This window comes from Fusarium poae, chromosome 4 (assembly GCF_019609905.1).
Source record: "Fusarium poae strain DAOMC 252244 chromosome 4, whole genome shotgun sequence".
In the NCBI taxonomy this organism is placed as follows: Eukaryota; Fungi; Ascomycota; class Sordariomycetes; order Hypocreales; family Nectriaceae; genus Fusarium; species Fusarium poae.
Window position 1 is genome coordinate 4,002,928 of NC_058402.1, and position 21,704 is coordinate 4,024,631.

A 21,704-nucleotide genomic window follows, 5' to 3' on the forward strand; every position below is an offset into this window, starting at 1 on the left:
AGCAATCTGGCGAAAAGAAAAATATATTACTTGGTGTTCCTGTCAGGTTGAATCACAAACATCAATAAAACCAAAACGCCTAGCAACAATGTCAACTTCATCGCAACCCCCGGCCTGGCCTTTTAAATACGCCAAAACCCAAGAAGACATCCTTCGAGGGACCTCCCCATGTGTCTTTCGCCGATCATGTTGTGTGCAGACCAGCCTCTGCGTCAGCGCACCAGACAAAACGACCATGACGGGTTCAGAAAATGGTCTTGTCTGGTCAGCCTGTCGTGCATACAACGAAGGCAAGCACCTGATCATCCGTCCCGATGATGTCTGGCTGGCCATCCTCCAGAACATCGGACGTTACACTCTCCCTCTCACAGATGAGTGTTTGTTGGAGGCCAAGTTCGACATTCCAACCTTAAGCGAGAAAGACTTTCGGATCCCCTCTACCTTGGCTGAGGAAATGAAGTATTTCGTCAACAGGAAATGCTTATCAAATGAACATACGAGTTCCTTGATACCAGACTTTAGCACGACGTATCCAGAAGATATTACCGCTGCGTGTGTTATGCTCCTCGGTGGAGAGCTCAAAGAGAAGTTTCTCGGCGACTGTCGCTTCAAAAAGGGTGGCATTCCTGTAGTGACCCTCTCTGGATCGGTTCTAGATTGGGCTAACCTCCTCAGTAAGTTAAAATACTTCAAGGACGAGGGTGAAGAAGTGCAATTCTTTATCAAGAAAATACGGCCCGTTTTGAGCCTTCTGCAATATGCTGCTCGTGAACCAGATAGCCCAGCAGCGCACGAGTTTATCGGGGCCATGGTTAGGAGAACACCCCCAAATGGCGAAGACGATCACTTGGTGACTGGCTGGATCACCGCCTTTTGTCATGTCAATCCAGAACACCAAAGTCGGCAATCTGACATGGAGAGACACGAGCTATCTGATCAAGCTGTTGGGCCTGAAGTCCCGGAAAACAAAGACACATCTGAGGAAGATGATGAAGAACGTATCTTCCACCAAACCATCAACCTCTCGGATATTCCCCCCGGAATCGCGAGATTGCCTGTGCGGTTGATGAGTAAACAAAGGATTTTTAATTGCATCATGATAGGAGGGTCTATTGCGGTGGCGTGTGGATACCATGAGAGTACCGGATGGATATACAGGCCGATGTCAGGATGGATTTTGAGCATCAACGAGGACATTGAAATGGCGCGCAAGAGACAAGAGATCTTGGATGATGTAAAGCAGGAGATTTTGCATCAAGCACGGGAGGCAGCAAAAGAGTTTGAAGACTGCGTCTGGAGCAGTACTGCGAGCTCTTTAGTGTTAAGTCGGCTCGAGAGGCGGTTAGCAAAGTTATGATGTGTCAATAACTAGACCAGGTGATGTTGCTAGGAGGATTGAGATAGGGGAAAACTGTTGTATGTCTACTTGGTCTTATTTTACTAGAGACTAATTATATGCACAAGAAGAGAAGTTACCTTTGTTTCTAAACTTGAGGAGTCGCACCGGTGAGACTTAGAGTGTAATCCAGCCCCTCAGACACCTCAGGAGTCAACTCGAAGCCATTGTACATGATAGGCTTGGCTGGGGCATTCGCAACAACAACACTGACATCGTCTCCAGCCTGGACACTAACAGTTGCAGCACCATTAACGAGAGTGGTATAAGAAGTCTCCCCACCCTCACGGTAAATAGCCACAGTCGCCACAAACTCGCCATCCGATGTGACCTTGACACCAATCTGGTTACCAGTAACTTGTAGAGGAATGATGTTGGCTCCCATGTATCGAGGAGCGCGGTCCGCTGTAGGTTTGTAGCCATCACCAGAAGGTTCGACATGGGCAAAGTCGATCTCTGCACGTTGCTGGAAAAAGACTTCTTGAGCGGAAGAGTGGCCAATGTCGACATAAGCCATGCGCGCCCAGTATCGACCAACAAGATCGCCAACAGTGGCGTTTGTAGATACACGGCCCAATGTATGGAGAGGAGTTTCGTTGCTTCCCTTTTCATACTGAATTTGCAACTGACGAACAGTGTCTTGACCCAAACCAGCAAAGTCATCAGGGTTGTTGGTCAAGTAAGCCAGGAAAGGCCATGCTTGATAGTAGTTGCCGGTCTCCGGAGTTCCATCGACAATGACCTGGTGAGAATCTCCGAGAAGCTTCTTGAGCTCTATCTCGGTAGGATAAGTGTCTTGGTTATGAGCTTTGCGGGCACTGGCGCATATATCCGAGGTTTTATACGTGTCAGCAGCCCAGTTGGCCAAAGTCTCCCACCATGCACCCGTATTCGCTTGATCGACCCAGGACTGCTGATGGTAATGAAGTCCATGGCCGTATTCGTGAACTGTTACGCCTGGAACAGCAAGATACTCGTCAACAACCTCCAACCAAGCTGATCCGCTCTCGGCGTCAGAGTGCATCACACCAGCCGCTCCGTTGAGAGTTCCGACTGTGTAAATATTGGTCTTGTGCAAAGGTCCGCTATCGGTTTGGTCGTTGAAAGAGAGTCCAGAAGAGCGCCACTTGAGTGTTCCAACGAAGCAGTCGAATGCGCCTTCAAGCATCTTCAAGGCCTTGTCGGTCGCTTCGGCAGATCCCGCGTAGACTCGGAAGTGGGCTGAGTCTTTGAAGTTGTTGCCTCCTGGGCCAACATTTGGGTTTGCAGTATAAGATGCCTCCGCTTCTGCCGCCGGGGCAGAAGATGATGGAATACTCTGTGGGAGAGCATTGGCCCCGACGGCAAGGAGACCGATGACTGTGTTGATGTTGATGAGGCCCATTGTAGCGAACGGAGTCGGTATAAACGAATGTATTTGACGAAAAGAATGAAAGAATAGAAATGAATGACAACACCACTTGGGATTAGAGGGTTACAGTCTACTTAATAAGGTGTTTATGCTTGTTATGTACCTCTTAGCCGATGGCCTTAAGTTAAATAAGCATGCTACCAAGTCTATTTTGATTGGTGGATTATCCCAGTTTCTAGATAAACGGTTTCAATACAAGGTTAAAATGTTTTGGAAAATAGCCCAATGGGTTTAAATGTCTGTGCAAGATCGACTTGCAATATGGTGTCAGGAGTTCGGGAACAGGGATCATGTTTATTATTAATTACAAAGGGCAAGTGTCATTGTTTCATATCCAGTACTAAGAGAGATCGACATAAGAACAATTTCTCCAACAAGATAAACAATTGCTGATGATTACAACGGAGTAATAGACCCAAGGAGAATGAATCGTGTATAAAGAAGAGTATAAGACAATATCAAAGATCACCGTTTGGGCTCGTTGTTGCTATATCGTTGGAAGATGCCGTCACGTCATAGTCTACCGACGATTAACCGTGTTGTCACGCAACTACCCTGGTAACAGGCGACCTTAGTAGATAACGTTAGTTGATGACTCCATCGTACAGACCACTCCAATCTACCTACCTTGTTTCAACATCTCCAAATCCTGGCTGATAATCTCTCATCAGAGATATCAACTCCAAAAATGCCTCCAGACCAATCTGAGGATGTCGCTGTTCAACAACCTCTCCTCTCGGATCGTGACGAGAATGTCTCAACCGACGCGTCGCGAGATACTCAGACCCGAGGAACCTTTACTCGTAACCTCGGCGCTGCTGAAGCCTTTGGTATCGTCGTAAGCATTGTCATCGGAAGTGGTGTTTTCACGTCTCCTGGCTCAATCGACACAAATGTTCCATCACCCGGTATCGCTCTGGCGATTTGGCTCATCGGAGGTATCTTGGCTTGGACTGGAGCCACCACGTTTGCTGAGCTCGGTACCGCTATCCCAGGTGAAGGTCAGACATTTGTTACTTGCTACAGTAGTCATATAATCTAACGTGATACAGGCGGAGTCCAGCCATATCTTCAACATATCTACGGTGAGATATGGGGCTTCCTAGCAGCCTGGACATGGATCGTCGCCGTCATGCCCGCGACTCTCGCAATTCTCAGTATCGTCTTTGTCGAGAGCGCTTACTCAGCTGCAGGCGTCATTAACGAAGACGACCGACTAGAGCATAAGCTTCTTTCTATCCTTGTGCTAGTTGTTATGAGCGTTGCAAACTCCATCAGCACAAAAGCCAGCACGCGTCTCAATGGCTTTTTTGTTGTCCTCAAATTTCTAAGTATCATTGTTGTGGTAGTCGCTGCTCTTGCTGTAGTAGGCGTTCACGTTGCGCATCCCAGTAAGGAAGTTGGTGGAGGTGATTGGTACAAGAAATCGTGGTTCAAGTATCGTGACACATACAATCCTAATGGACCGGACACGGATTGGGGTAAGCTTAGCCAGTGGGAGATCTTTGGCCATTACTCTGCGGCCTTGTATGCAGCTTTGTGGGCGTACTCAGGTTGGGACAAGGTGAGTTTTGATGCCCTCCTCACAAATCCATCTGCTAATTCTGTTAGGCTATTTATGTATCTGCTGAGCTCTCGCAACCCGCCAAGCAACTTCCTCTTGCTATCAATACTTCCATTCCAACAGCCATTATCTGCTTCCTGGCTGCCAACGCTGGTTACTACGTTCTTCTGCCATGGAACGTCGTCAGCACGACAGATAGCGTAGCAGTGACGGCCATAACACGACTTTTGGGCCAAGGCTTTGGTATTGTTACCGCCATTCTCATTTGTTTAGTCGTTGCAGGCTCTCTGCTTGGCAACTCCTTCGTCGCGAGTCGAATGTGCGTTGCTGCAGCGAGAAAGGACTGGATACCGAGTCTTTTCACCATCGTTGGAAGGGTCGGCCTAAAACCCGCCGAAGCAGAAACTGCTGCATCTGATGAGCCAGCCAAAGATTCGGGTGATGCGCCGATCAACGCCGTTATCCTTTCAGTTATTCTTGCCAGCTTCTACATCCTCTTTGGCAGTTTTAGAGCACTCTTGACTCTCAATGGTCTTGGTGAATACTCTTTCTTCTTCCTCACCGTTCTCGGAGCAATTATTCTCCGTTATCGCGAGCCTGACCTGGAGCGTCCATACAAGACCTTTTCCATCAACCCTATTGTCTTTGTCATTGTTAGCGGATTCGTCGTTGTTAGAGGCGCTATCTTTGCGCCAGTGCAGGCCCTAGTTATTATTGCCATCTGGGTCTTGGGTCTGGTTTTCTACAAGGCTCGTCAGTATTGGGTTTCAAGGTAGAGTGGGCTCCTGCCATGTTTTCATGACCGTCAAAAGATCGAAACATTGTGCTTGAGACATACTGAATAATGAAATTTGGTGAGGAACTGGGGTGTGGTTGGATAATTACTAGAATAATATGGTTTACATCTACCTAGATCGATCAAGAATTTCTACTTTAAGTATAGATATATAAATGCATGATTTTTAAACAATCTTCGCAACAAGACTGACGATGCAATATTGTACCCTAGCTAAAGCTTGGATATCAATGCATCATGGATAGTCCGGAAGATCATAGCTCGTCCTGTTAAATTCCAGAGGCTGATATACAGTGAGAGTCATGATTATTCGCTTAAACTTTGGGACCATGGTCAAGTTGGCGCACCTCTCGGTATGACGAATTGGCGACGAATCTGGCAGATTTTGGAAGACATGGACCTTCATGAGCTCAAAGCTTGTGATGGACATGACTTTTTTCTGTACAGCGATATTATGCTTTGTGAAGATCGAAACGATGGCAAAAACAGTACATCACTGGAACAGGGCGAACTTGACTGGCATGCAATTGGAGATCCCTCGTGGTGATCCGGAAAATGAGGAGGGGACGGCAGAAAACTTGAGACCCAATAGGTCTATGCAGGATGCAGTAAATGGAAGGCCTAAGAATACCGGCGTTGACCAAGGCATAAAAGAGAAATTGTTTTACCTCTTAGGCATTCAGCATTAAGTCTTTTGCATTACCAAAGGATGGCCTTGGTACAGCAACTTAGAGAGCCTATCTATCAGACTCCATAATAGCTCCGATCTTGGGTGTCTATACTAGCTTTGTGCATAGAAGACAGGTTAGCGTCAGCTAAGATCCCGTGTGCTAGAATTTCTCAACAGAAATAGGATAACGCAATTGACTATCCGGCGTTACCGGTCAAGAGTAGTACACTAATTCCGGGGAGTTGGATCCGAATTGCGTTTGAGCATCACAATTTACAGCGTTGCGTTCGGCAGTCAAGCTTTTTCCTTCAGCTACATGAAACGATTCCTCCTTTCCTCAAGGGTCTCGTATTGTCGAATAGCAAGTCGCTGGAAGGCCTAACTAAATTACAAGCGAGTGCCGATCCCAAAGTCTAGGTCCAACGGTTCTGGATACTGGCAAGGGTATTAACCTTGTATCGAACCATGAATGGGCACCTGGGGTAGCATCGCTAGTTCAATCGAGTTGCACTGCAGCGACTGTAGGTATGTTGGTAGATAGGATAGGAGGTCCAGAAACTAATAAAAAATCACAAGAATTCCCCTTCGTTTCTGTTTCTCGTCTTTTGTTTCATCTATATTGTCGAAATGGGTTTCAAAGTCCTCATCGTCGGCGCTGGCCCAACAGGCCTCCTCGCTGCCCTATCCCTTCAGCGAGCTGGAATTGAATACAAGATTCTTGAGCGCCGAAAAGAAGCCGATCTCAATTGGGGCGCCTCCGTTTGTATCTGGCCTCACAGCTCTCGCATCTTGGATCAGCTCGGTCTTCTCAAGGATGCCTATGACCGTCATCTACCTATGGCCAAGAAGTGCAATCTCCGACGTGATGGTTCTGTAATGAGTTGGAGTGACATGATTAAGAATATTGGTGAATAGTAAGTTGATCCATTCAATGACTGCAGTGATAATACTAACTTCCTTAGCCATGGCCATGAATGGATGCTCTTCCAGCGTGGCGACCTAGTCAACCTACTCAAGGATAACCTCTCCGATATAACGAACCAACTTTTGCTCGACAAGCAAGTCACATCCATATCATCCAAGCCCATGGGGGTCGAAGTCATTTGCTCAGACGGTAGCACATACGATGCAGACATCCTCATCGGCGCAGACGGCATCAACAGTATCACCAGGGACTTTGTCAACGAAGAGACCAAAGAAAGCGAGACCAAGAACGAAGACTTTAAGACTACATTCTACGGCTTCTATGGCCATGGTGAAGAGCTCTCGACAGATCTCATCGAGGGAACAGACTACGAGTGCCACTCGGAAGGATTCAGCACCCAGCTTATCATGCCCTCGCACAAAAAATACTTTTTTACAATTTATCTCAAGCTCGACAAGCCGACCACGGGAAGACACTGGATCACCAATGAGCAGGCTGATGAACTGGCCAAGAAGTACGAGAATGTTTACATGGCACCTGGCGTCACATTCAAGCAGGTCTGGGAGTCTAAGAAGTGGTTCTACACTGCTCCATTCGAAGAAGGTGTTGCAAAGACCTGGTCTAGAGACCGCGTTGTTCTTCTCGGTGACGCAGTGCACAAGATGACACCCAACATCGGGTTCGGTCTTAACACAGGATGGCAGTCTACTGTTGTGCTAATCAACCTCCTCCGCAAACTTCACCTCGAAAACCAAAACCCCGATGTCAAGGACCTAACAAAAGCCTTTGATGAGTACCAGAACATTCGTCTTGCCCACGTCACCAACGATGTCAAGCTGGCTGGCACGTCGACACGAGCTGTCATGTGGGACAACATCTTCTGGAAGTTGCTGGACCAGTATCTTTTGCCGTACATCAACGGTGATACCATTCTGGCCAAGCACATGTGTTGTCCGACAATTCTAAAGGCCTTTACGCTGAGTTGGTTGCCCGAGCCGAGCTTTAAAGAAGGGGAGTTGAAGTGGCATAATAGACCGGTTATTATTCAGGAGTGAAGACAATCTGACATTGCATTAGCACAGTATACATAGCATATAGAATTTGTTTTTGTTGAGTAGTATTGATAATTGTAATACATTTCAAACCCGCCCTTCAATTTGGGCCATTGAATATAAGCTGAGTCGTTCTATTCTTACAACCGAAAGCGTCCCACCTCAAAGACAAAGTCCATCGTCGAGGCTTGTGCTTCGTCGCATCATCAACCGGCGCATCCGCTTTTAGGGGTGACGCGGCATCGCCTGGCGCCGTACCCTGATATCACGAAGGTGATACCAGCTTCAGGCTTGATCCCACCCTACTTGTCGACCTCATCCTTAGTCTCCCATGCGGCGTGTTCGGCACGAAAATCCTCAAGAACATCATCGTCACTAGGATTCTCTCCCTCCATATTCCTCCGCATTTCGTTCAGCACGCTGGCAGGGGGCTGGCCAGAGATCCTCGATCGACTGTCGAGATGGGGTACGTAACTTTTGATGGCTTCTTGTAACTCGTCACTCGACGCGATAACTGTCGATAGCTTCTTGTAACTCGTCACTCGTCGCGATCTGGGATCTGGGCTCACTCCCACACTCAGATTTGGGTTCATCCTTAACCATCTGTGACTTCACGAGCTCAATATGGCGGATAACTGTCCAGATGTTATCCATGACCCGATCGAACCCAGCACGCGTGTTACGTCGTTGGGAACTCCACACGTCACGCAATTCATCGCACAGTGGTGAGAATTCTTCCTTGCTGATAGGTGTCATATAGTCATTGTTGTGATCAAGGAAATCAAATAGGTCGGAGGAGCGCGCAACTTCGCGGTATGTCGTAGCGGACAAAATTGAGGAGATTAGACGAATTGAATGGTGCTGGTTATGCGATTCGTAAGTCGGTTCCTGAGATAATTTGTATCTAACAAAGATTCGGTCGTGAGGTAGCAAAGGCTGTTTGTTTTGGTTTCTAAGTCAGTCACACGCATCCTTGGTCTCGGGCATGACACGGCACAGGACATACTCTGCCATACTGCAATATGGAGCTGAAACAGCGCATCCAAGGATAATTCCCAGAGGGGGAAATCATCTCCTCCCATACCGGGACTTCCGACACGCTGTTGACGGTCTTCAGCCAGTTGTGGAGGGCTATACGGAGAAAACCTTGGAGAGATTGCATGCTTACAAACCCTAGAACTGTTTTAGTTTATTTGATTATTGCTGCACTGGGGAAAGCAATCGTACCCTGAAATAAGATTAGATGGGGAAATAGTCAATGTCTTGATAATGACTTACTGACGAATCCTGTAATGTCGTCAATTCAACCAGCTGCTACACATGTCATATCTCTATGTAAGGAAGATAGGGAGAAACGCACTGTATCTGTGGGTCGAATCAATATCTCATCTTGCATCTCTAGGAATCCGTCCATTTGGAAGAATATGCTATGCCAATTTTGCGTAACTTCAGCCCACAATTCGTTGAACTTATCCTCCGTGGCGGCTGCGAAAGCTGCGTCTTGTTCTCTTGCCAATCTGATGGCATCAATTCGCCTCATCGTCGTAGGAACCCAATTTCTGTTCTTCACACTCGTTAAACCCCACATAGGTGATTTGAGAGGGTCATCGGGCTCAGCCAGTCCAGGTTCTTGTTGGAGCGATCTGTTTCGTGCATCTGTGAGTCTTTTGTCATGAGCGACTACTTTCTGTTTGTTGTTCTTCTCCTTTTGTGATTTGGCCTTTTTGGTCTTTTTGCTCGCAAAACGTTGTTGAGTTGGTGCTGTTCGCAGACCGACACTGACGAAATGGCTCAGAGGCCTGATTGACCTCAATAGAGCCGACATGGTTATGGCTGTTGTGGTGTCGTGTCATGCGCTTGTCAAGTTTTTTTGGTGTTGATGTTGATGTTGACAGAGAATGAAAATCGTGTGGCACTAAAATGAAATCATTTCACTCATTTTGATTTTGATAGGCAGTTATCGATAAGGCGCCACACGTGGCTGTTGATCCAGAACTCTATTCTACCTACTAAGGTATTTCATGATATTTACTGTTGGGTGTCTAGAATAGATGTTTGTTAACTTTTGCTCAAGATAGAGATATGCGCCTATGTATTCATTTGACCATCAACTCTGCTTACCTTTTTAAGATGATTGGCCTGTTGTCCAATTCCTTCTGTTGGTTGCATTGCATTGCTTTTCTTACTGAGACATTCATCCCAATCGATGCCCCATATTTGTGATTTGTGAGGCGTCGAATATGATGACAGCTCCTTGCCACAGATACATAAAAAGACATGGGCAACGGAAAATATTACGGACGAAACGTATAATCTCTTTGAGATGGCAGGATGGCTAACAGCCGACAAAATCATGATTATTAGCAGCCGTCGCTGTCTTTATGGCCTCGTTCAACCTTTATCTTTCCATGCTTAGTGTCGACAATATTGTAGAGGTGTAGGGTAGTCAGGCTGCACCTAAATTTATAACGATATCCCACTGATTCTTAACTTGAAAGGTCTGATTTAATATTGTTTTATGAATGTATTCAGTCGACTGCAATACCCTATTAATCTGATGTCCCTTTGACTGCAATTTTAACCTTGCAGCGCTTGCCCGAGGTTGATCTCATCTGGCCTGTATAGACGGACGATAGATGCACCATGTCAGTGGCTTCATCATGACGTCACCGATAATCGGCACTAACATAGAGCTTACTTTACCTGTTTTATCCAGTCAGAACAAGAGGAAAATTTCAACACCAAAACCCAACTTCTCGTGATGGACTCAGAAGATTTTTCACAATATTTGTTAGAAAATCTCCACTAGAATAAAATGAAATAGGCAGCGACATAAAGCCCTGGTACCCCCATGCCTGAGGCTCCGCTTGATTAAAATCCCCATGGAGTAGACGACCGAGAATTTGACCGATTGGAACTGAACAAGATAATAATTCGGGTCTTTTTTGTTTTGTATCTTATGGGAATTAATTATCATCGTAATTTCCGATAGAGGCTCTGCAAGATGCATGCGAGCAAGAAAAAAGAAACTCCAGGTATTCTGTAAAGAGTACATCAAGTTTATTTCTTATTGTCCCAATCCGCCAAGGAAATGCCTAGAGTTCAGCTGCGATCGCCCAGAACGGCACGTCTTTATCTTGGCATCTTGGCTTTCCAAGTTGTAGACATCAAATCCTTTCACCAGACCAGACCTGACTTTGACCATCAGGGGTTAAAACGCGGGAAAAGGGAGGGTTACAAATATGACGCAATCATGTGTTTAACAAAGGGGAATAAGCAGGCCTTAGTCAATTTAGTTTTGAAGAGTTCGATTCGATCCCATCAAGTCATGTCATTGTGGAGTTTAGAGAGAGAAAGAAAATAATTCTGCTGCCTGGAGATGTCTCGCTTTGACCGATTGGAAGAGTTTTTATTTCTACAGTCGGTAGTAATATTGAGATAGAAATTACTGGTTACATGCCTTATTTGAGAGAACCCATTGATCAATTATTTCTCATACGTCATTTCATGACTCGGCCGAGTCTCATTCTCCAATCTCTCACTTTACCGTCACCTTTAGACAACAAAAGACAGATGCACCCCAGTCTTTCGATCAGCGGCGTTGGATGCGTGATGAAATGACCACAACCGCTAAACTTGTCCACTCTGGGTAACCCGTCATCTCACCACTGACCGTTGATCTCTCACGTCCCTTTCTCAGTAACTCCGGATAGAGCGGCACAACCAATCCTCAACTCCACAAACTGACTAACCAACTCCACGTCAACGACGCCATCTCCGGGGGATCATCTTTTCTTCTGGGAATGATGTCAAGAGTGGATATGTCACCCAATTACCTGGATACTATGTACTCACAGCATCTTACAAGACAAGATGCTGTCTGTATTATCCCCGGCTTTTAAATAAGCTGCTCCCCCATCCCCAGATAATTAACCTTAATAACACTATCCCATCATCTCTTCTTATCTGGTAGACAGACCAATTGTCTTGTCCAAAATGCCAACTCACTTCTCTGATGACCCACCTCAGGTCATCAACCAAAATGATCTGCACGTCGCCAACTCGCGTCTAGAGGAACACAACGGTGCTCTCGATGGCTCAACAGACCACAGTGGTGACGAACGTAGGCCACACAACAACACAAACACCAACGGCGCCCGCCTCGAAAAGCTCGGTACCTACGACAAGTACGAGATAACAGAGGATGATTGCTACGATGAGCTCGGCTACTCCTTTCCCAAGTGGAAGAAATGGTATATCCTCACCGTTGTCTTTTGGGTCCAAGTCTCGATGAACTTTAACACTTCACTCTACTCGAATGCCATCCCTGGTATTTCTGAGGAGTTTGGTGTTAGCGCTCAGGCAGCTAGATGCGGTGCTATGATCTTTTTGGTCTTGTATGCTTTTGGTTGTGAGCTTTGGGCGCCTTGGTCCGAAGAGTTTGGACGATGGCCTATCATGCAGGCTTCTCTGCTCCTCGTCAACATCTGGCAACTCCCTGTTGCGTTGGCGCCCAACTTTGCTTCTATTTTGGTTGGCCGTGCACTTGGTGGTCTCTCATCGGCTGGTGGCTCTGTCACTCTCGGTATGATCGCCGACATGTGGGAGTCGGACAATCAGCAGTACGCTGTTGCATATGTTGTCTTTTCTTCCGTCGGTGGTTCCGTGCTGGGTCCCATCGTTGGTGGCTTCTGCGAGCAGTACCTCGCGTGGCGTTGGTCCATCTGGATCCAGCTCATCCTTGGCGGCTTTGTTCAAATCGTCCACTTCCTGACTGTCCCCGAAACGCGAAGCACCATCCTTATGAACCGTATCGCCAAGAAGAGAAGAAAGGAGACAGGTGCCAACGTATGGGGCCCTGACGAGCTTGTCCCCTTCCGCGAGCGCTTTTCCGCCAAGGAGATTCTCATCACTTGGACCCGACCTTTCAAAATGTTCCTCACTGAGCCCATCGTGCTGGTTCTGTCTCTTCTGTCTGGTTTCTCCGACGCTCTGATCTTCATGTTCATTCAGTCCTTTGCCCTCGTTTATGGACAATGGGGCTTTGATGCTGTTCAGGTCGGTCTGAGCTTCTGCGCCATCGGTGTTGGCTATGTCATCGCTTGGTTGTTATTCATTCCATCCATCAAGAAGAATGTTAAAGAGCGACGAGAAAAGCCTAATGATGAGCGCGCTCAGTATGAATCACGATTGTGGTTCCTACTGTACACTGCCCCTTGCTTGCCCATCGGTCTTATTGGATTCGCTTGGACTATCCAAGGCCCTCCTATCCACTGGATTGGCTCCATGATCTTTGCTGCGATTGTCGGTATTGCCAACTATGCTATTTACATGGCTACTATTGATTACATGATTTGTGCTTGTAAGTATTTCTCTAGAAAAGTGAATGAAGTTTCATCCGTTAACAATTTATAGACGGTCCTTACTCTGCTTCCGCCACTGGAGGTAACGGTTGGGCTCGAGATTTTCTCGCTGGTGTTCTCACACTTCCTGCCATTCCATTCTTCTCGAATATTGGCGCATCTTCTGGCAAGAACTTGGAATATGCCTCAACGATTCTCTTCTGTATTTCTTTCGTTCTTGTCGTAGCTGTCTATGTCATTTACTGGAAGGGACCCGCCCTGCGAGCACGATCACCCTTTGCCCAGCGCCTGGCTGGCGAGAAGAAGGAGAATGTTGAGCATGGACGTCGTGGCAGCGTCGCCTACGATGCTCGACGAAGGAGTAAGTTATTTCGGTCCGATTCAGAGTACACAGACACTAACGTTATATCAGGCTCTGCTGGCACCGTTGAAGATGTTGAACGTCCTCCTGTCGCTGCTCGTCCCAGTTACGGTGCACGACAGTACAGCAACTCGAACCGTTTCTTTGGAGAGAGTCGTGTTACACCTCGTGGAACTCCCCGTGGCACACCATCTGCAAGCCGTCGCGCGAGTGCTGCCAATATCCACAGGCACCATTAGAATATGTTGTGGAAGAGTGGAAGAGACTGGATGATACCCTGGTTAGAGGAGATTTTGGTAGTAACCTATCATGAAAGCATACGAATAATGAATGATTATAAACTCATATCCTTTGATCAAACCACCAAGTACGGATGATTACAGTTGTGTTACGCCAAGGGTGAGTAGTTGTTGTAAATGTTGCCCCAGCCGTTGTTGAGCATTAATTGTTGAGCATGCCTTCAATAAATTCCGGGCGAATGGTTTAGTGGTATAATACTCCCTTAGCATAATTCGACCGAATAATCTGGGAGTGGTCCAGGGTTCGATTCCCTGTTCGTCCAACATAGGTGGTTAAAATCCACCAAATATCCTCTTTTTGTGTGTTCATCAGCTGGATTGTTTTTTTTTGTTACTCACAGGTTGACGTTCCATATGTAGAAGACGGAGGAAAAAGTAGTCTACTTTGGATGCAGAATCACGAAAACCGCTACTCGTCAAACTCAGAATTGACAACGCAGCACTCGTACAAGAACTCCAATATTATTAAACATCTAAAACATGCATAAACGATTTATAGGCAACTCTATAACTTTCGGATCCCGAACCTCATCTCACTACAGCTCACTGAGCAGCCACACCGACAGCAACACCCACAGCAGGAGCCGCATCCAATGCCTTCACCTCACGGCTGTTGTCAATCTCCATCTGCAAAGTGACCTTCTCCCAAACAGCAGAATTGACCAACTCAGCAAAAGTATCCTCGACCACTCTCGCAGTTCGCTCAACAATATCATCAACATCAGCCTTGGTCACAATGAAAGGAGGGCAGATGAGGAAATGGTCGCCGCTGTACCCGTCGTAGCCACCGTTGGCGTTGAACAGAGCGATCTCATAGCCTGCGCTCATTCCTCGAGAGTGAAGCATGCTGTTTAGACCCAAGCTGTACGGGAATGGCATCTTGGTCTGTTTGTCAGTGACAAACTCGATGGCCCAGAAGAGACCCCTTCCTCGAATGTCGCCGACAAATGGCATGGGAAGGAAACGCTCCTTGAGACGTGAGCCGAGGTACTCGCCCATGGTGCGAACGTGCGCTAGCAAGTTCTCGTCACGGATGATCTGTTGGACCTTGAGACCGGCTGCGGCAGCTTGGGGATGAGCCATGTATGTCTGTCCATGGGCAAAACCTTTTCCGGACTTCTGGAAGGACTCGACGAGTTTGGCGTTGATGAGAACTGCTGAGACAGGTGCGTATCCGGCACCGAGACCCTTGCCAACCACGAGGATATCGGGGACAACATCTTCCTGCTCCCACGCGTGAAGGGTGCCTGTGCGACCCATACCACACATGACTTCGTCGAGGATGAGAAGAGCGTTATACTTTTCGCAAACGGCTTTCATGGCTGGGAAATAGCCTTTGATCGGCATGGCGCACCCGCTAGCCTGTCGGATGTTAGTCGAGGCACAGCGCATATACAGACCGATAAACTTACACTACCGCCAACGGTTTCGGCCACAAAAGCGCAAACCTTCTCAGGACCGACTCTCTGGAATTCATCGTCGAGTTCCTGCGCCAGTCGCTTCACATACGTCTCGTCATCTTCACCGTCCTTTCGACCACGATATTCGCTGCAGGCTGACACCTGAGACGAATTCTGTGAGATCAACTGCACGAACGGATCCTTTCGGACCTTGAAGTCGCCCAGGGTCAGGGCACCCAACGTTGCACCGTGCCATGCTCCTACACGAGCGATAAAGTGGCTTCGCTCTGTCTGTGGGATAGCGAGGTGTGAGAAGTGAGTCTTTGCGAGTTTGAGGGCAACCTCGACAGCTTCGGAACCTGTGCAACGCAAGTCAGTAATGGCTATGAAATTTGACAACTGTGTATCTCCGACTCACCTGATCCGCACAAGACCGCCTTGGACATCAAGCCATTCGTCGACTCAACCAGGAAATCGGCAAGATCCTCGGCTGCTTTGGTTTTGTAGAAACCAGGATGACAGTAGGGAACATTGACCAGCTGTTCAACAACAGCTTGTTGAACATCCTTGTTGTTGTAGCCTAGACAGGCGACGGCCGCACCGCTGGTCGCGTCGAGGATACGGCGGCCATCGGTCGTGTTGAGGTAGATGCCCGAAGTGGATTCAATGAGAGCTGCAGGGTGTTTTTGAAAGTTTTTGTAGAGAAGACTGTTTGTCGGCTTGGGAGTAGAGGAGGCCATGATAATTGCTGTTGTACTACCACACAGATGAGGAAATAAATGATGAGTTGATTCGAGAAGGTGGTCGTGTGCCTTTTCGTTCTTATATAGCTAATCTGTTTAGTAGCTCGTATCCCTCCATTTCCCAACAAAGACCCTGTTTAGCGTTCAACAACTGGTAGATCAAATGGAGAGTTGCTTCTCTCTCTCCTCTCCATGCTGGCTAACTGTGGCTTCAGGCAATGCAAATGTTGCAAAGCATGCAGTGTAATCAAGGACATATGTCGTCACACGTAATTGTGACGGGGAACAGGTCTCTGGGTATCCGTCATGATCGCCATGGCGTGCATTAGTTTTCGATAGTTTGAAGATTGCAAGACACGGAGGCAGGAAATACCGGTGAAGAGAAACATTCCCGAGGGAAGATTGATAGTACATAATCAAGTTTAGTTAGTAGGTTGCTTGCTTATTCTGATTGATATCGGGTCGGACCTTGGGATGTGCCGTGTTTTGGTGTGACCCAAAAAGGCCCAAAACAGATGCGAGTGTCTTGGATCGCCCTCCAATCATGGGCTGAAATGTCTTAAAAGAAGTATCCATGCCTCCCTGCTTTAGTAACACAGCGGGAAGGAATGCGCCCGTAGTGGCGGGCAGCCTAAGCAGGCTACGGGCAGGCAATTAGCGTATACCAGCCCCTATAACTCCCCTAGCTTCATGCAGTCTCAGAAGGGCCCCCCCTCCCTTGCCTTAGTACCTAAAAGAACAAGTCTCCTCATTGGACTTGGATCGGGCTTCAAGGCGGGAAGGCCGCCCTTCTCCCGTCTTACCTCTCGGCCAAGTTGTGGCTACTTTAAGCCGCCTGCTTTTCTCTTGTCGTTTCTTTTTCTCTCATATCTAACTTGTTAGACTACCTACCTAGGTAGTCCACTTACTTCGCTGCATCTATCATACCGATCGAGAGGAGATGGAGATCCCGTTCCTAGACCATGTCTTTGATGGCTCCGATGCCTCTAATGCATCTATCCTACCCTTTGTTCCGTATCTTTTCCCCCATGTTGCTGAGGCTGACATAGATCTGCGTATCCAACCTCTGGCCCAAGGAACGACAAACAGTGTGAGAACCGAACCCTTATCATTCCCACCCAGCGCCAGCCTTTCTTTTTGAGGCTTGTCTGTCTCAGCATCATTAGTCTACACATGCTGAAATTTGACAGTTGTTCAAAGTCACCAATCAATCCCTCAACCAAGACGCTGTGCTAGTCAAGGTCTATGGAGATGGCACCGACATCACGATTGATCGCAACAGTATGTTTTATGTCCCACTGTCTCGTCTGGAACTTCCCTTCTTTGACCCATGTCTAACACCACCTGCGACAAAAAGAGGAGCTATGGGTGCACAAGCTTTTGGCCGATCGCGGCCTATCATCCATGCCACTTTGCCGCTTCACCAATGGTCATGCATACCAGTTCATTCCTGGTAGTGTCTGTTCTGAAGGCGATGTGTCTAAGACAGAAATCTTCCGTGGGGTTGCAAGGGAGCTGGCAAGGTGGCACACCCTGCTTCAACCTGTCATTCTTCAAGGAGCCAGGAAAGAGCTTGACTACGAGGCGAGTGTGTGGTCGACTGCAAAGAAATGGCTTAATGCAATCTCCAATAGTTCGAAGCGGTCAAAGGCCGAGATCGAAGACCTGCAAGAAAAGTTTCAGTACCTAACCGACAAGCTGCTGCCCACTGATGTTATGCCGGAACCCCTGGTACGTCGTTGCATTTGCCTTTGCTCTCATCTTGTTTGCTTTAGTCTAGATACCTTCTAACATGTGAGTGAGTTCAGGTGCTTGGCCACGGTGACCTTTTGTGTGGCAACATTATTGTACAAGAGTCGGCTGATGGCATGAAGGCTGCGAATGGGGCCACAGATGTCGCAACTGTGCGCTTCATAGATTACGAGTAAGTCGGCACCCATCCAAAGTCTGTCAAGCTCGGCCGAACACGGAGTAACCCTTTTGTGCTCTGTGTTACAGACATGCCACTTACTGCCCTCGGGCGTTTGAACTTGCGAATCATTTCGCCGAATGGACTGGCTTCGAGTGTGACTACTCCAAGCTGCCAAGCACGTCAACCCGCCGAGACTTTGTTCATGAGTACCTCAAGACGCACGCCGATCTTCATCGGCAACACCAACACCAACGAGACTGCCATGTAACCGATTGTCACTTCGCGAGAAAGACAGCATCAGATCTGCCGGCTCCCAATGATGCCCAGGTGGAGAAGCTCATGCGTCAGGTTGATGATTACAGGGGATTCCCTGGGTTTTACTGGTAAGTTCCGTTACACCAAGCTGTGCTACCATGTCTTGTGCGTCGGTACACAGGCAGGCGAGACACACATCCATCCATTCAAGACATTTTGCATATCTGACTAACCCGACTCCGCGACAGGGGTCTCTGCGCTCTCATCCAAGCTGAGACAGCGACCGGAACTATCGACTTTGACTACGCGGGATATGCTCAGAAGCGCTTTGCTGAATACGAGGCATGGCGCAGGGTCCAGGATGGCAATGTCGGTTCTGGTGAGGAGATGCCCTTGCGTGAAAAGAATTGGGCGCTTCCGTGAGGGGATTCAGACAGCAGGGAAGCGAGACAGACAGGGCCTTTTGTTTTCTTGATGCGCTCGTGGGGAGGAGCCTCAGAGCCGTCATATCCTTTGAATAGACACCTTTGATACGACGTGTGCTGTGCCATGTATGACTTGCTCAGTCGTAGCGGCCCTAGTCCTGTAGTCCCAGCCAAGGAGAGCACTTTAAAATCACACAGAGACCATATTTGGAACATCATTCGCCTGTGTCAGCTGTCGGTTTAGCTTGTTTAAGACAGCCACTGTGGAGTCCTCCTCTTAGCTGACGACACCGCCCCTTGACATGTTTGTAACCCTGAGTACCTTGGTTAGGCTTAGCAGCCGCGGCCTTTCCAGAATTACATGATTCAACACACACATGTACTCTACTGTACTTTACCGCGCGTGCCGTCCTTGGCGGAGATGGAGTTGGTCTAATCCAGTTAGTCTAATCGACGGATTGGCCGCTTGACTCGATCGATGAAGATGCCAGAAAACTCTGTTGAAGGATTTGAATTGAGTATTTATCTCGAGCGTGGTTTGCAAGAGAAGGGTCGACGGGATTACTCTGTTGTTCATCCATTTGTTTGTACATACCCGGGCTTCACAAAGCCTTCCTCCCCCCGAATTCCTTCAGCTGCTCGCACCCAGAGTAGTCTTCCTTATCCTCCCTTCCCATCTTCCCCCTCACAATGGCCGGATGGAAACCTGCAAGAGGCTTTCTCTCTTCCATCGGCGCTGATGTCCTGTGGCAATCGAGCCGGGACCTGAAGATCCTCATACTTCTCCGATTCATCCGCCTGCTAGGCTATGGTGGCACCACCCTCATCCTAGCGCTATATCTCAATGCGCTGGGATTTCATGATAACCAAATCGGACTTTTCATGACACTGACTCTCGTGGGCGACCTTGCTATTAGCTTTGTCCTCACTTGGGTCGGTGATCGTGTTGGCGTTCGATGGACTGCTGCAGTCGGCGCATTGCTGATGTGTCTTGGTGGTGTGGCGTTTGCGTATTTGGAGAATTTCTGGCTGTTATTACTTGCGAGTATTGTAGCAGTCATCAATCCGAGGTATGTTTTTTTCACGGTCAATTCTTAATCATACATGAATGTTTGGTTTGCTCTTGTGTTTGCGTTCATGTTACTATGCTTAACTAACTGTTTAGTGCCAACGAAATTGATCCCTTCAAAGCAATTGAGGAATCAGCAATTGCTCGACTGAGCACGTCTCACACATGCAACGAAATGTTTGCCTGGTGGTCCATGTTAGGCATGTTTGGCACCGCCGCAAGCAATCTCCTCACCGGTTGGGTCATCAACGCTCTTCAGGACGCGGGTCTGGAAAAGGTCTCGTGTCACCGCATGGTGTTTCTCGCTTATGCCGTCATTGGTCTCATCAAATTGATATGCTCTCTGTTTTTGAGTGCGGATGTTGAGCGAATTGTTGAGCAAAAGGAGCATTGTGCTACGCCTCCATCCGGGTTTCACCCTGTGGAGGCCGATGAGGAAGAGGATGCGCCGCTTTTGACGGAGAATATCCCTAACTATGGTGGTGTTGTTGATGATTTGCAGAATCCTGAGTCTCAAGCAAAAATTATTGCTGATGTGCAGGAAAAACGTCTCTTCACCCGCGAGTCGTTCGATTTCATGTGGAAGCTTTCCATCGCCATGGGTTTGGACTTTGTTGGTTCCGGTCTCGCGCAGATCTCTTGGATGATTTATTTCTTCAAACGCGAGTATGACATGCCTGAAGGCGCTTTGGGATCTGCAACCTTTACAGCAGGCATCATCTCATCGATCCTCAATCTCGCGTCGTCCCCTCTTTCACGCTCCATCGGTCAAGTACAGACCATGGTGCTATGCCACACCATCAATTCTGCTTCCCTTCTTATGGTCAGCGTCCCCGGGAACAAATACGTCGCCCTCGTTATTTTCATTTTCCGCATCGTCACCCGAGAAATCGATAGTGCGCCTCGTCAAGCGTTCATCTCGGCCGGGGTCCTGGATCATGAACGCACTTCAGCAATGGGTGTTGTGAATATCGTCAAGACGATAGGAAGTTGTGTGGGATTATATGTCACTGGGTTGTTTGCGGGTTTGGATCAGTTTTGGCTTGCATTCATTGTCGCTGGAGCTTTAAAACTTTCTTACAATGTTTTGATTCTTGTTTTTTTCTGGAAGAGGCGTTGAAAAGTCTGTCTTTTACGATCATGGTTTTCAGTTTGTCTTGGTTAGGATTTTCTCCGGTTGTTTGGTTAGAATGAGTTGGTTTAGCATTGAGAGTGATGAAACAGACTACCTATGTTTCCAGATTTCAATTGTTCTTTTGTTGCAGGTTTGAGCCAAAGCTATCTAGTGTGCCATTCACAAACAATTGTCAACATTCCTTTGTTATCCATTCTAGTAACCCATAGTTTGAGGCGTTAGTAGTAGTCAGATCGCCTATCGCAGTTTTGGTCAATGCAAACTAACAACTTTCACTACTACTGTTTACATGTGTTGTGGATGGAAGGACACGGTATGTTGTTAGATGCAAAGGTTGAGCTGTGCAGAAAGTGCAGTATTGCCACGTATTTCTATGACGTCTATGAATCGCATAACAAGGTTTCGATCCTATTCTCAGATATCGGATATCCAATTATTAATCTTCATTTCTACAAGTGTGAGATAGATGGACTATAGGGGAACAGCGTTGGGCAATTCCCATTTATAATAGAGTGCAGGGTTAAACTGACCTGACCTGACCATTGCCCTCTCACTTCACCTGACCATTGATGTGGGGGTCTTTGACCTGAATGTATAACCTTTTGTGCCTTTTGTCACTTGGTATCGCATGTTCTTAAGTTCTTAAAATGTATTCAAAGTGTATCATCAAGATTATATGTCTTATTTTGTCTTTAGATATATTTCTTATAAGGCAATGTTAACAATATCATGGTCAAGGACCCATAAAAATGGTCAGGTCAACTAACTATAGTTATGTGGGGTGGTCAGTTAAGCTGTAGTCTACCTAGTCTAGGTGATGAGAGACCTCCCCCTGATTGTTTTGACATTGCTGGGACAACAGGATAGTAGCGTGATAAAACACCAAGACCCTGGATTTAACTTCCTTTATCCTTTTATTTTTTCCAAT

At 47.4% G+C, this 21,704-nt stretch overlaps 9 protein-coding genes and 1 non-coding gene across 10 annotated transcripts; 7 read left to right on the top strand and 3 right to left on the bottom strand.

The window, feature by feature from the left end:
- Positions 1 to 235: 235 nt before the first annotated feature.
- Positions 236 to 1,357, top strand: FPOAC1_011353 (uncharacterized protein; the record flags this gene model as incomplete). The annotated part of the gene is made up of 1 exon (XM_044855733.1): positions 236 to 1,357. One exon carries the CDS (start codon positions 236 to 238, stop codon positions 1,355 to 1,357), a length of 1,122 nt encoding a protein of 373 aa, XP_044703046.1.
- A 127-nt stretch (positions 1,358 to 1,484) lies between these two features.
- On the bottom strand, positions 1,485 to 2,780 carry FPOAC1_011354 (uncharacterized protein; the record flags this gene model as incomplete). Its single annotated transcript, XM_044855734.1, has 1 exon — positions 1,485 to 2,780. The coding sequence occupies one exon, from the start codon at positions 2,778 to 2,780 to the stop codon at positions 1,485 to 1,487; it is 1,296 nt and encodes a 431-aa protein (XP_044703047.1).
- Positions 2,781 to 3,495: 715 nt separating this feature from the next.
- Positions 3,496 to 5,147, top strand: FPOAC1_011355 (uncharacterized protein; the record flags this gene model as incomplete). The annotated part of the gene is made up of 3 exons (XM_044855735.1): positions 3,496 to 3,808; positions 3,860 to 4,371; positions 4,419 to 5,147. 3 exons carry the CDS (start codon positions 3,496 to 3,498, stop codon positions 5,145 to 5,147), a joined length of 1,554 nt encoding a protein of 517 aa, XP_044703048.1.
- Positions 5,148 to 6,464: 1,317 nt separating this feature from the next.
- On the top strand, positions 6,465 to 7,817 carry FPOAC1_011356 (uncharacterized protein; the record flags this gene model as incomplete). Its single annotated transcript, XM_044855736.1, has 2 exons — positions 6,465 to 6,751; positions 6,800 to 7,817. 2 exons carry the CDS (start codon positions 6,465 to 6,467, stop codon positions 7,815 to 7,817), a joined length of 1,305 nt encoding a protein of 434 aa, XP_044703049.1.
- A 299-nt stretch (positions 7,818 to 8,116) lies between these two features.
- FPOAC1_011357 (uncharacterized protein) lies at positions 8,117 to 9,639 on the bottom strand (the record flags this gene model as incomplete). Its single annotated transcript, XM_044855737.1, has 6 exons — positions 8,117 to 8,267; positions 8,317 to 8,750; positions 8,821 to 8,987; positions 9,024 to 9,042; positions 9,093 to 9,128; positions 9,175 to 9,639. The coding sequence occupies 6 exons, from the start codon at positions 9,637 to 9,639 to the stop codon at positions 8,117 to 8,119; spliced, it is 1,272 nt and encodes a 423-aa protein (XP_044703050.1).
- Positions 9,640 to 11,810: 2,171 nt separating this feature from the next.
- FPOAC1_011358 (uncharacterized protein) lies at positions 11,811 to 13,777 on the top strand (the record flags this gene model as incomplete). The annotated part of the gene is made up of 3 exons (XM_044855738.1): positions 11,811 to 13,176; positions 13,230 to 13,538; positions 13,590 to 13,777. 3 exons carry the CDS (start codon positions 11,811 to 11,813, stop codon positions 13,775 to 13,777), a joined length of 1,863 nt encoding a protein of 620 aa, XP_044703051.1.
- Positions 13,778 to 14,010: 233 nt separating this feature from the next.
- FPOAC1_011359 lies at positions 14,011 to 14,100 on the top strand. The gene has a single exon. It is a non-coding gene; the product is annotated as a tRNA-Ala (tRNA).
- Positions 14,101 to 14,380: 280 nt separating this feature from the next.
- FPOAC1_011360 (uncharacterized protein) lies at positions 14,381 to 15,977 on the bottom strand (the record flags this gene model as incomplete). The annotated part of the gene is made up of 3 exons (XM_044855739.1): positions 14,381 to 15,199; positions 15,250 to 15,596; positions 15,656 to 15,977. The coding sequence occupies 3 exons, from the start codon at positions 15,975 to 15,977 to the stop codon at positions 14,381 to 14,383; spliced, it is 1,488 nt and encodes a 495-aa protein (XP_044703052.1).
- Positions 15,978 to 17,384: 1,407 nt separating this feature from the next.
- Positions 17,385 to 18,570, top strand: FPOAC1_011361 (uncharacterized protein; the record flags this gene model as incomplete). The annotated part of the gene is made up of 4 exons (XM_044855740.1): positions 17,385 to 17,711; positions 17,789 to 17,904; positions 17,979 to 18,275; positions 18,396 to 18,570. The coding sequence occupies 4 exons, from the start codon at positions 17,385 to 17,387 to the stop codon at positions 18,568 to 18,570; spliced, it is 915 nt and encodes a 304-aa protein (XP_044703053.1).
- A 692-nt stretch (positions 18,571 to 19,262) lies between these two features.
- FPOAC1_011362 (uncharacterized protein) lies at positions 19,263 to 20,761 on the top strand (the record flags this gene model as incomplete). The annotated part of the gene is made up of 2 exons (XM_044855741.1): positions 19,263 to 19,642; positions 19,738 to 20,761. The coding sequence occupies 2 exons, from the start codon at positions 19,263 to 19,265 to the stop codon at positions 20,759 to 20,761; spliced, it is 1,404 nt and encodes a 467-aa protein (XP_044703054.1).
- Between the last annotated feature and the right edge of the window lie 943 nt (positions 20,762 to 21,704).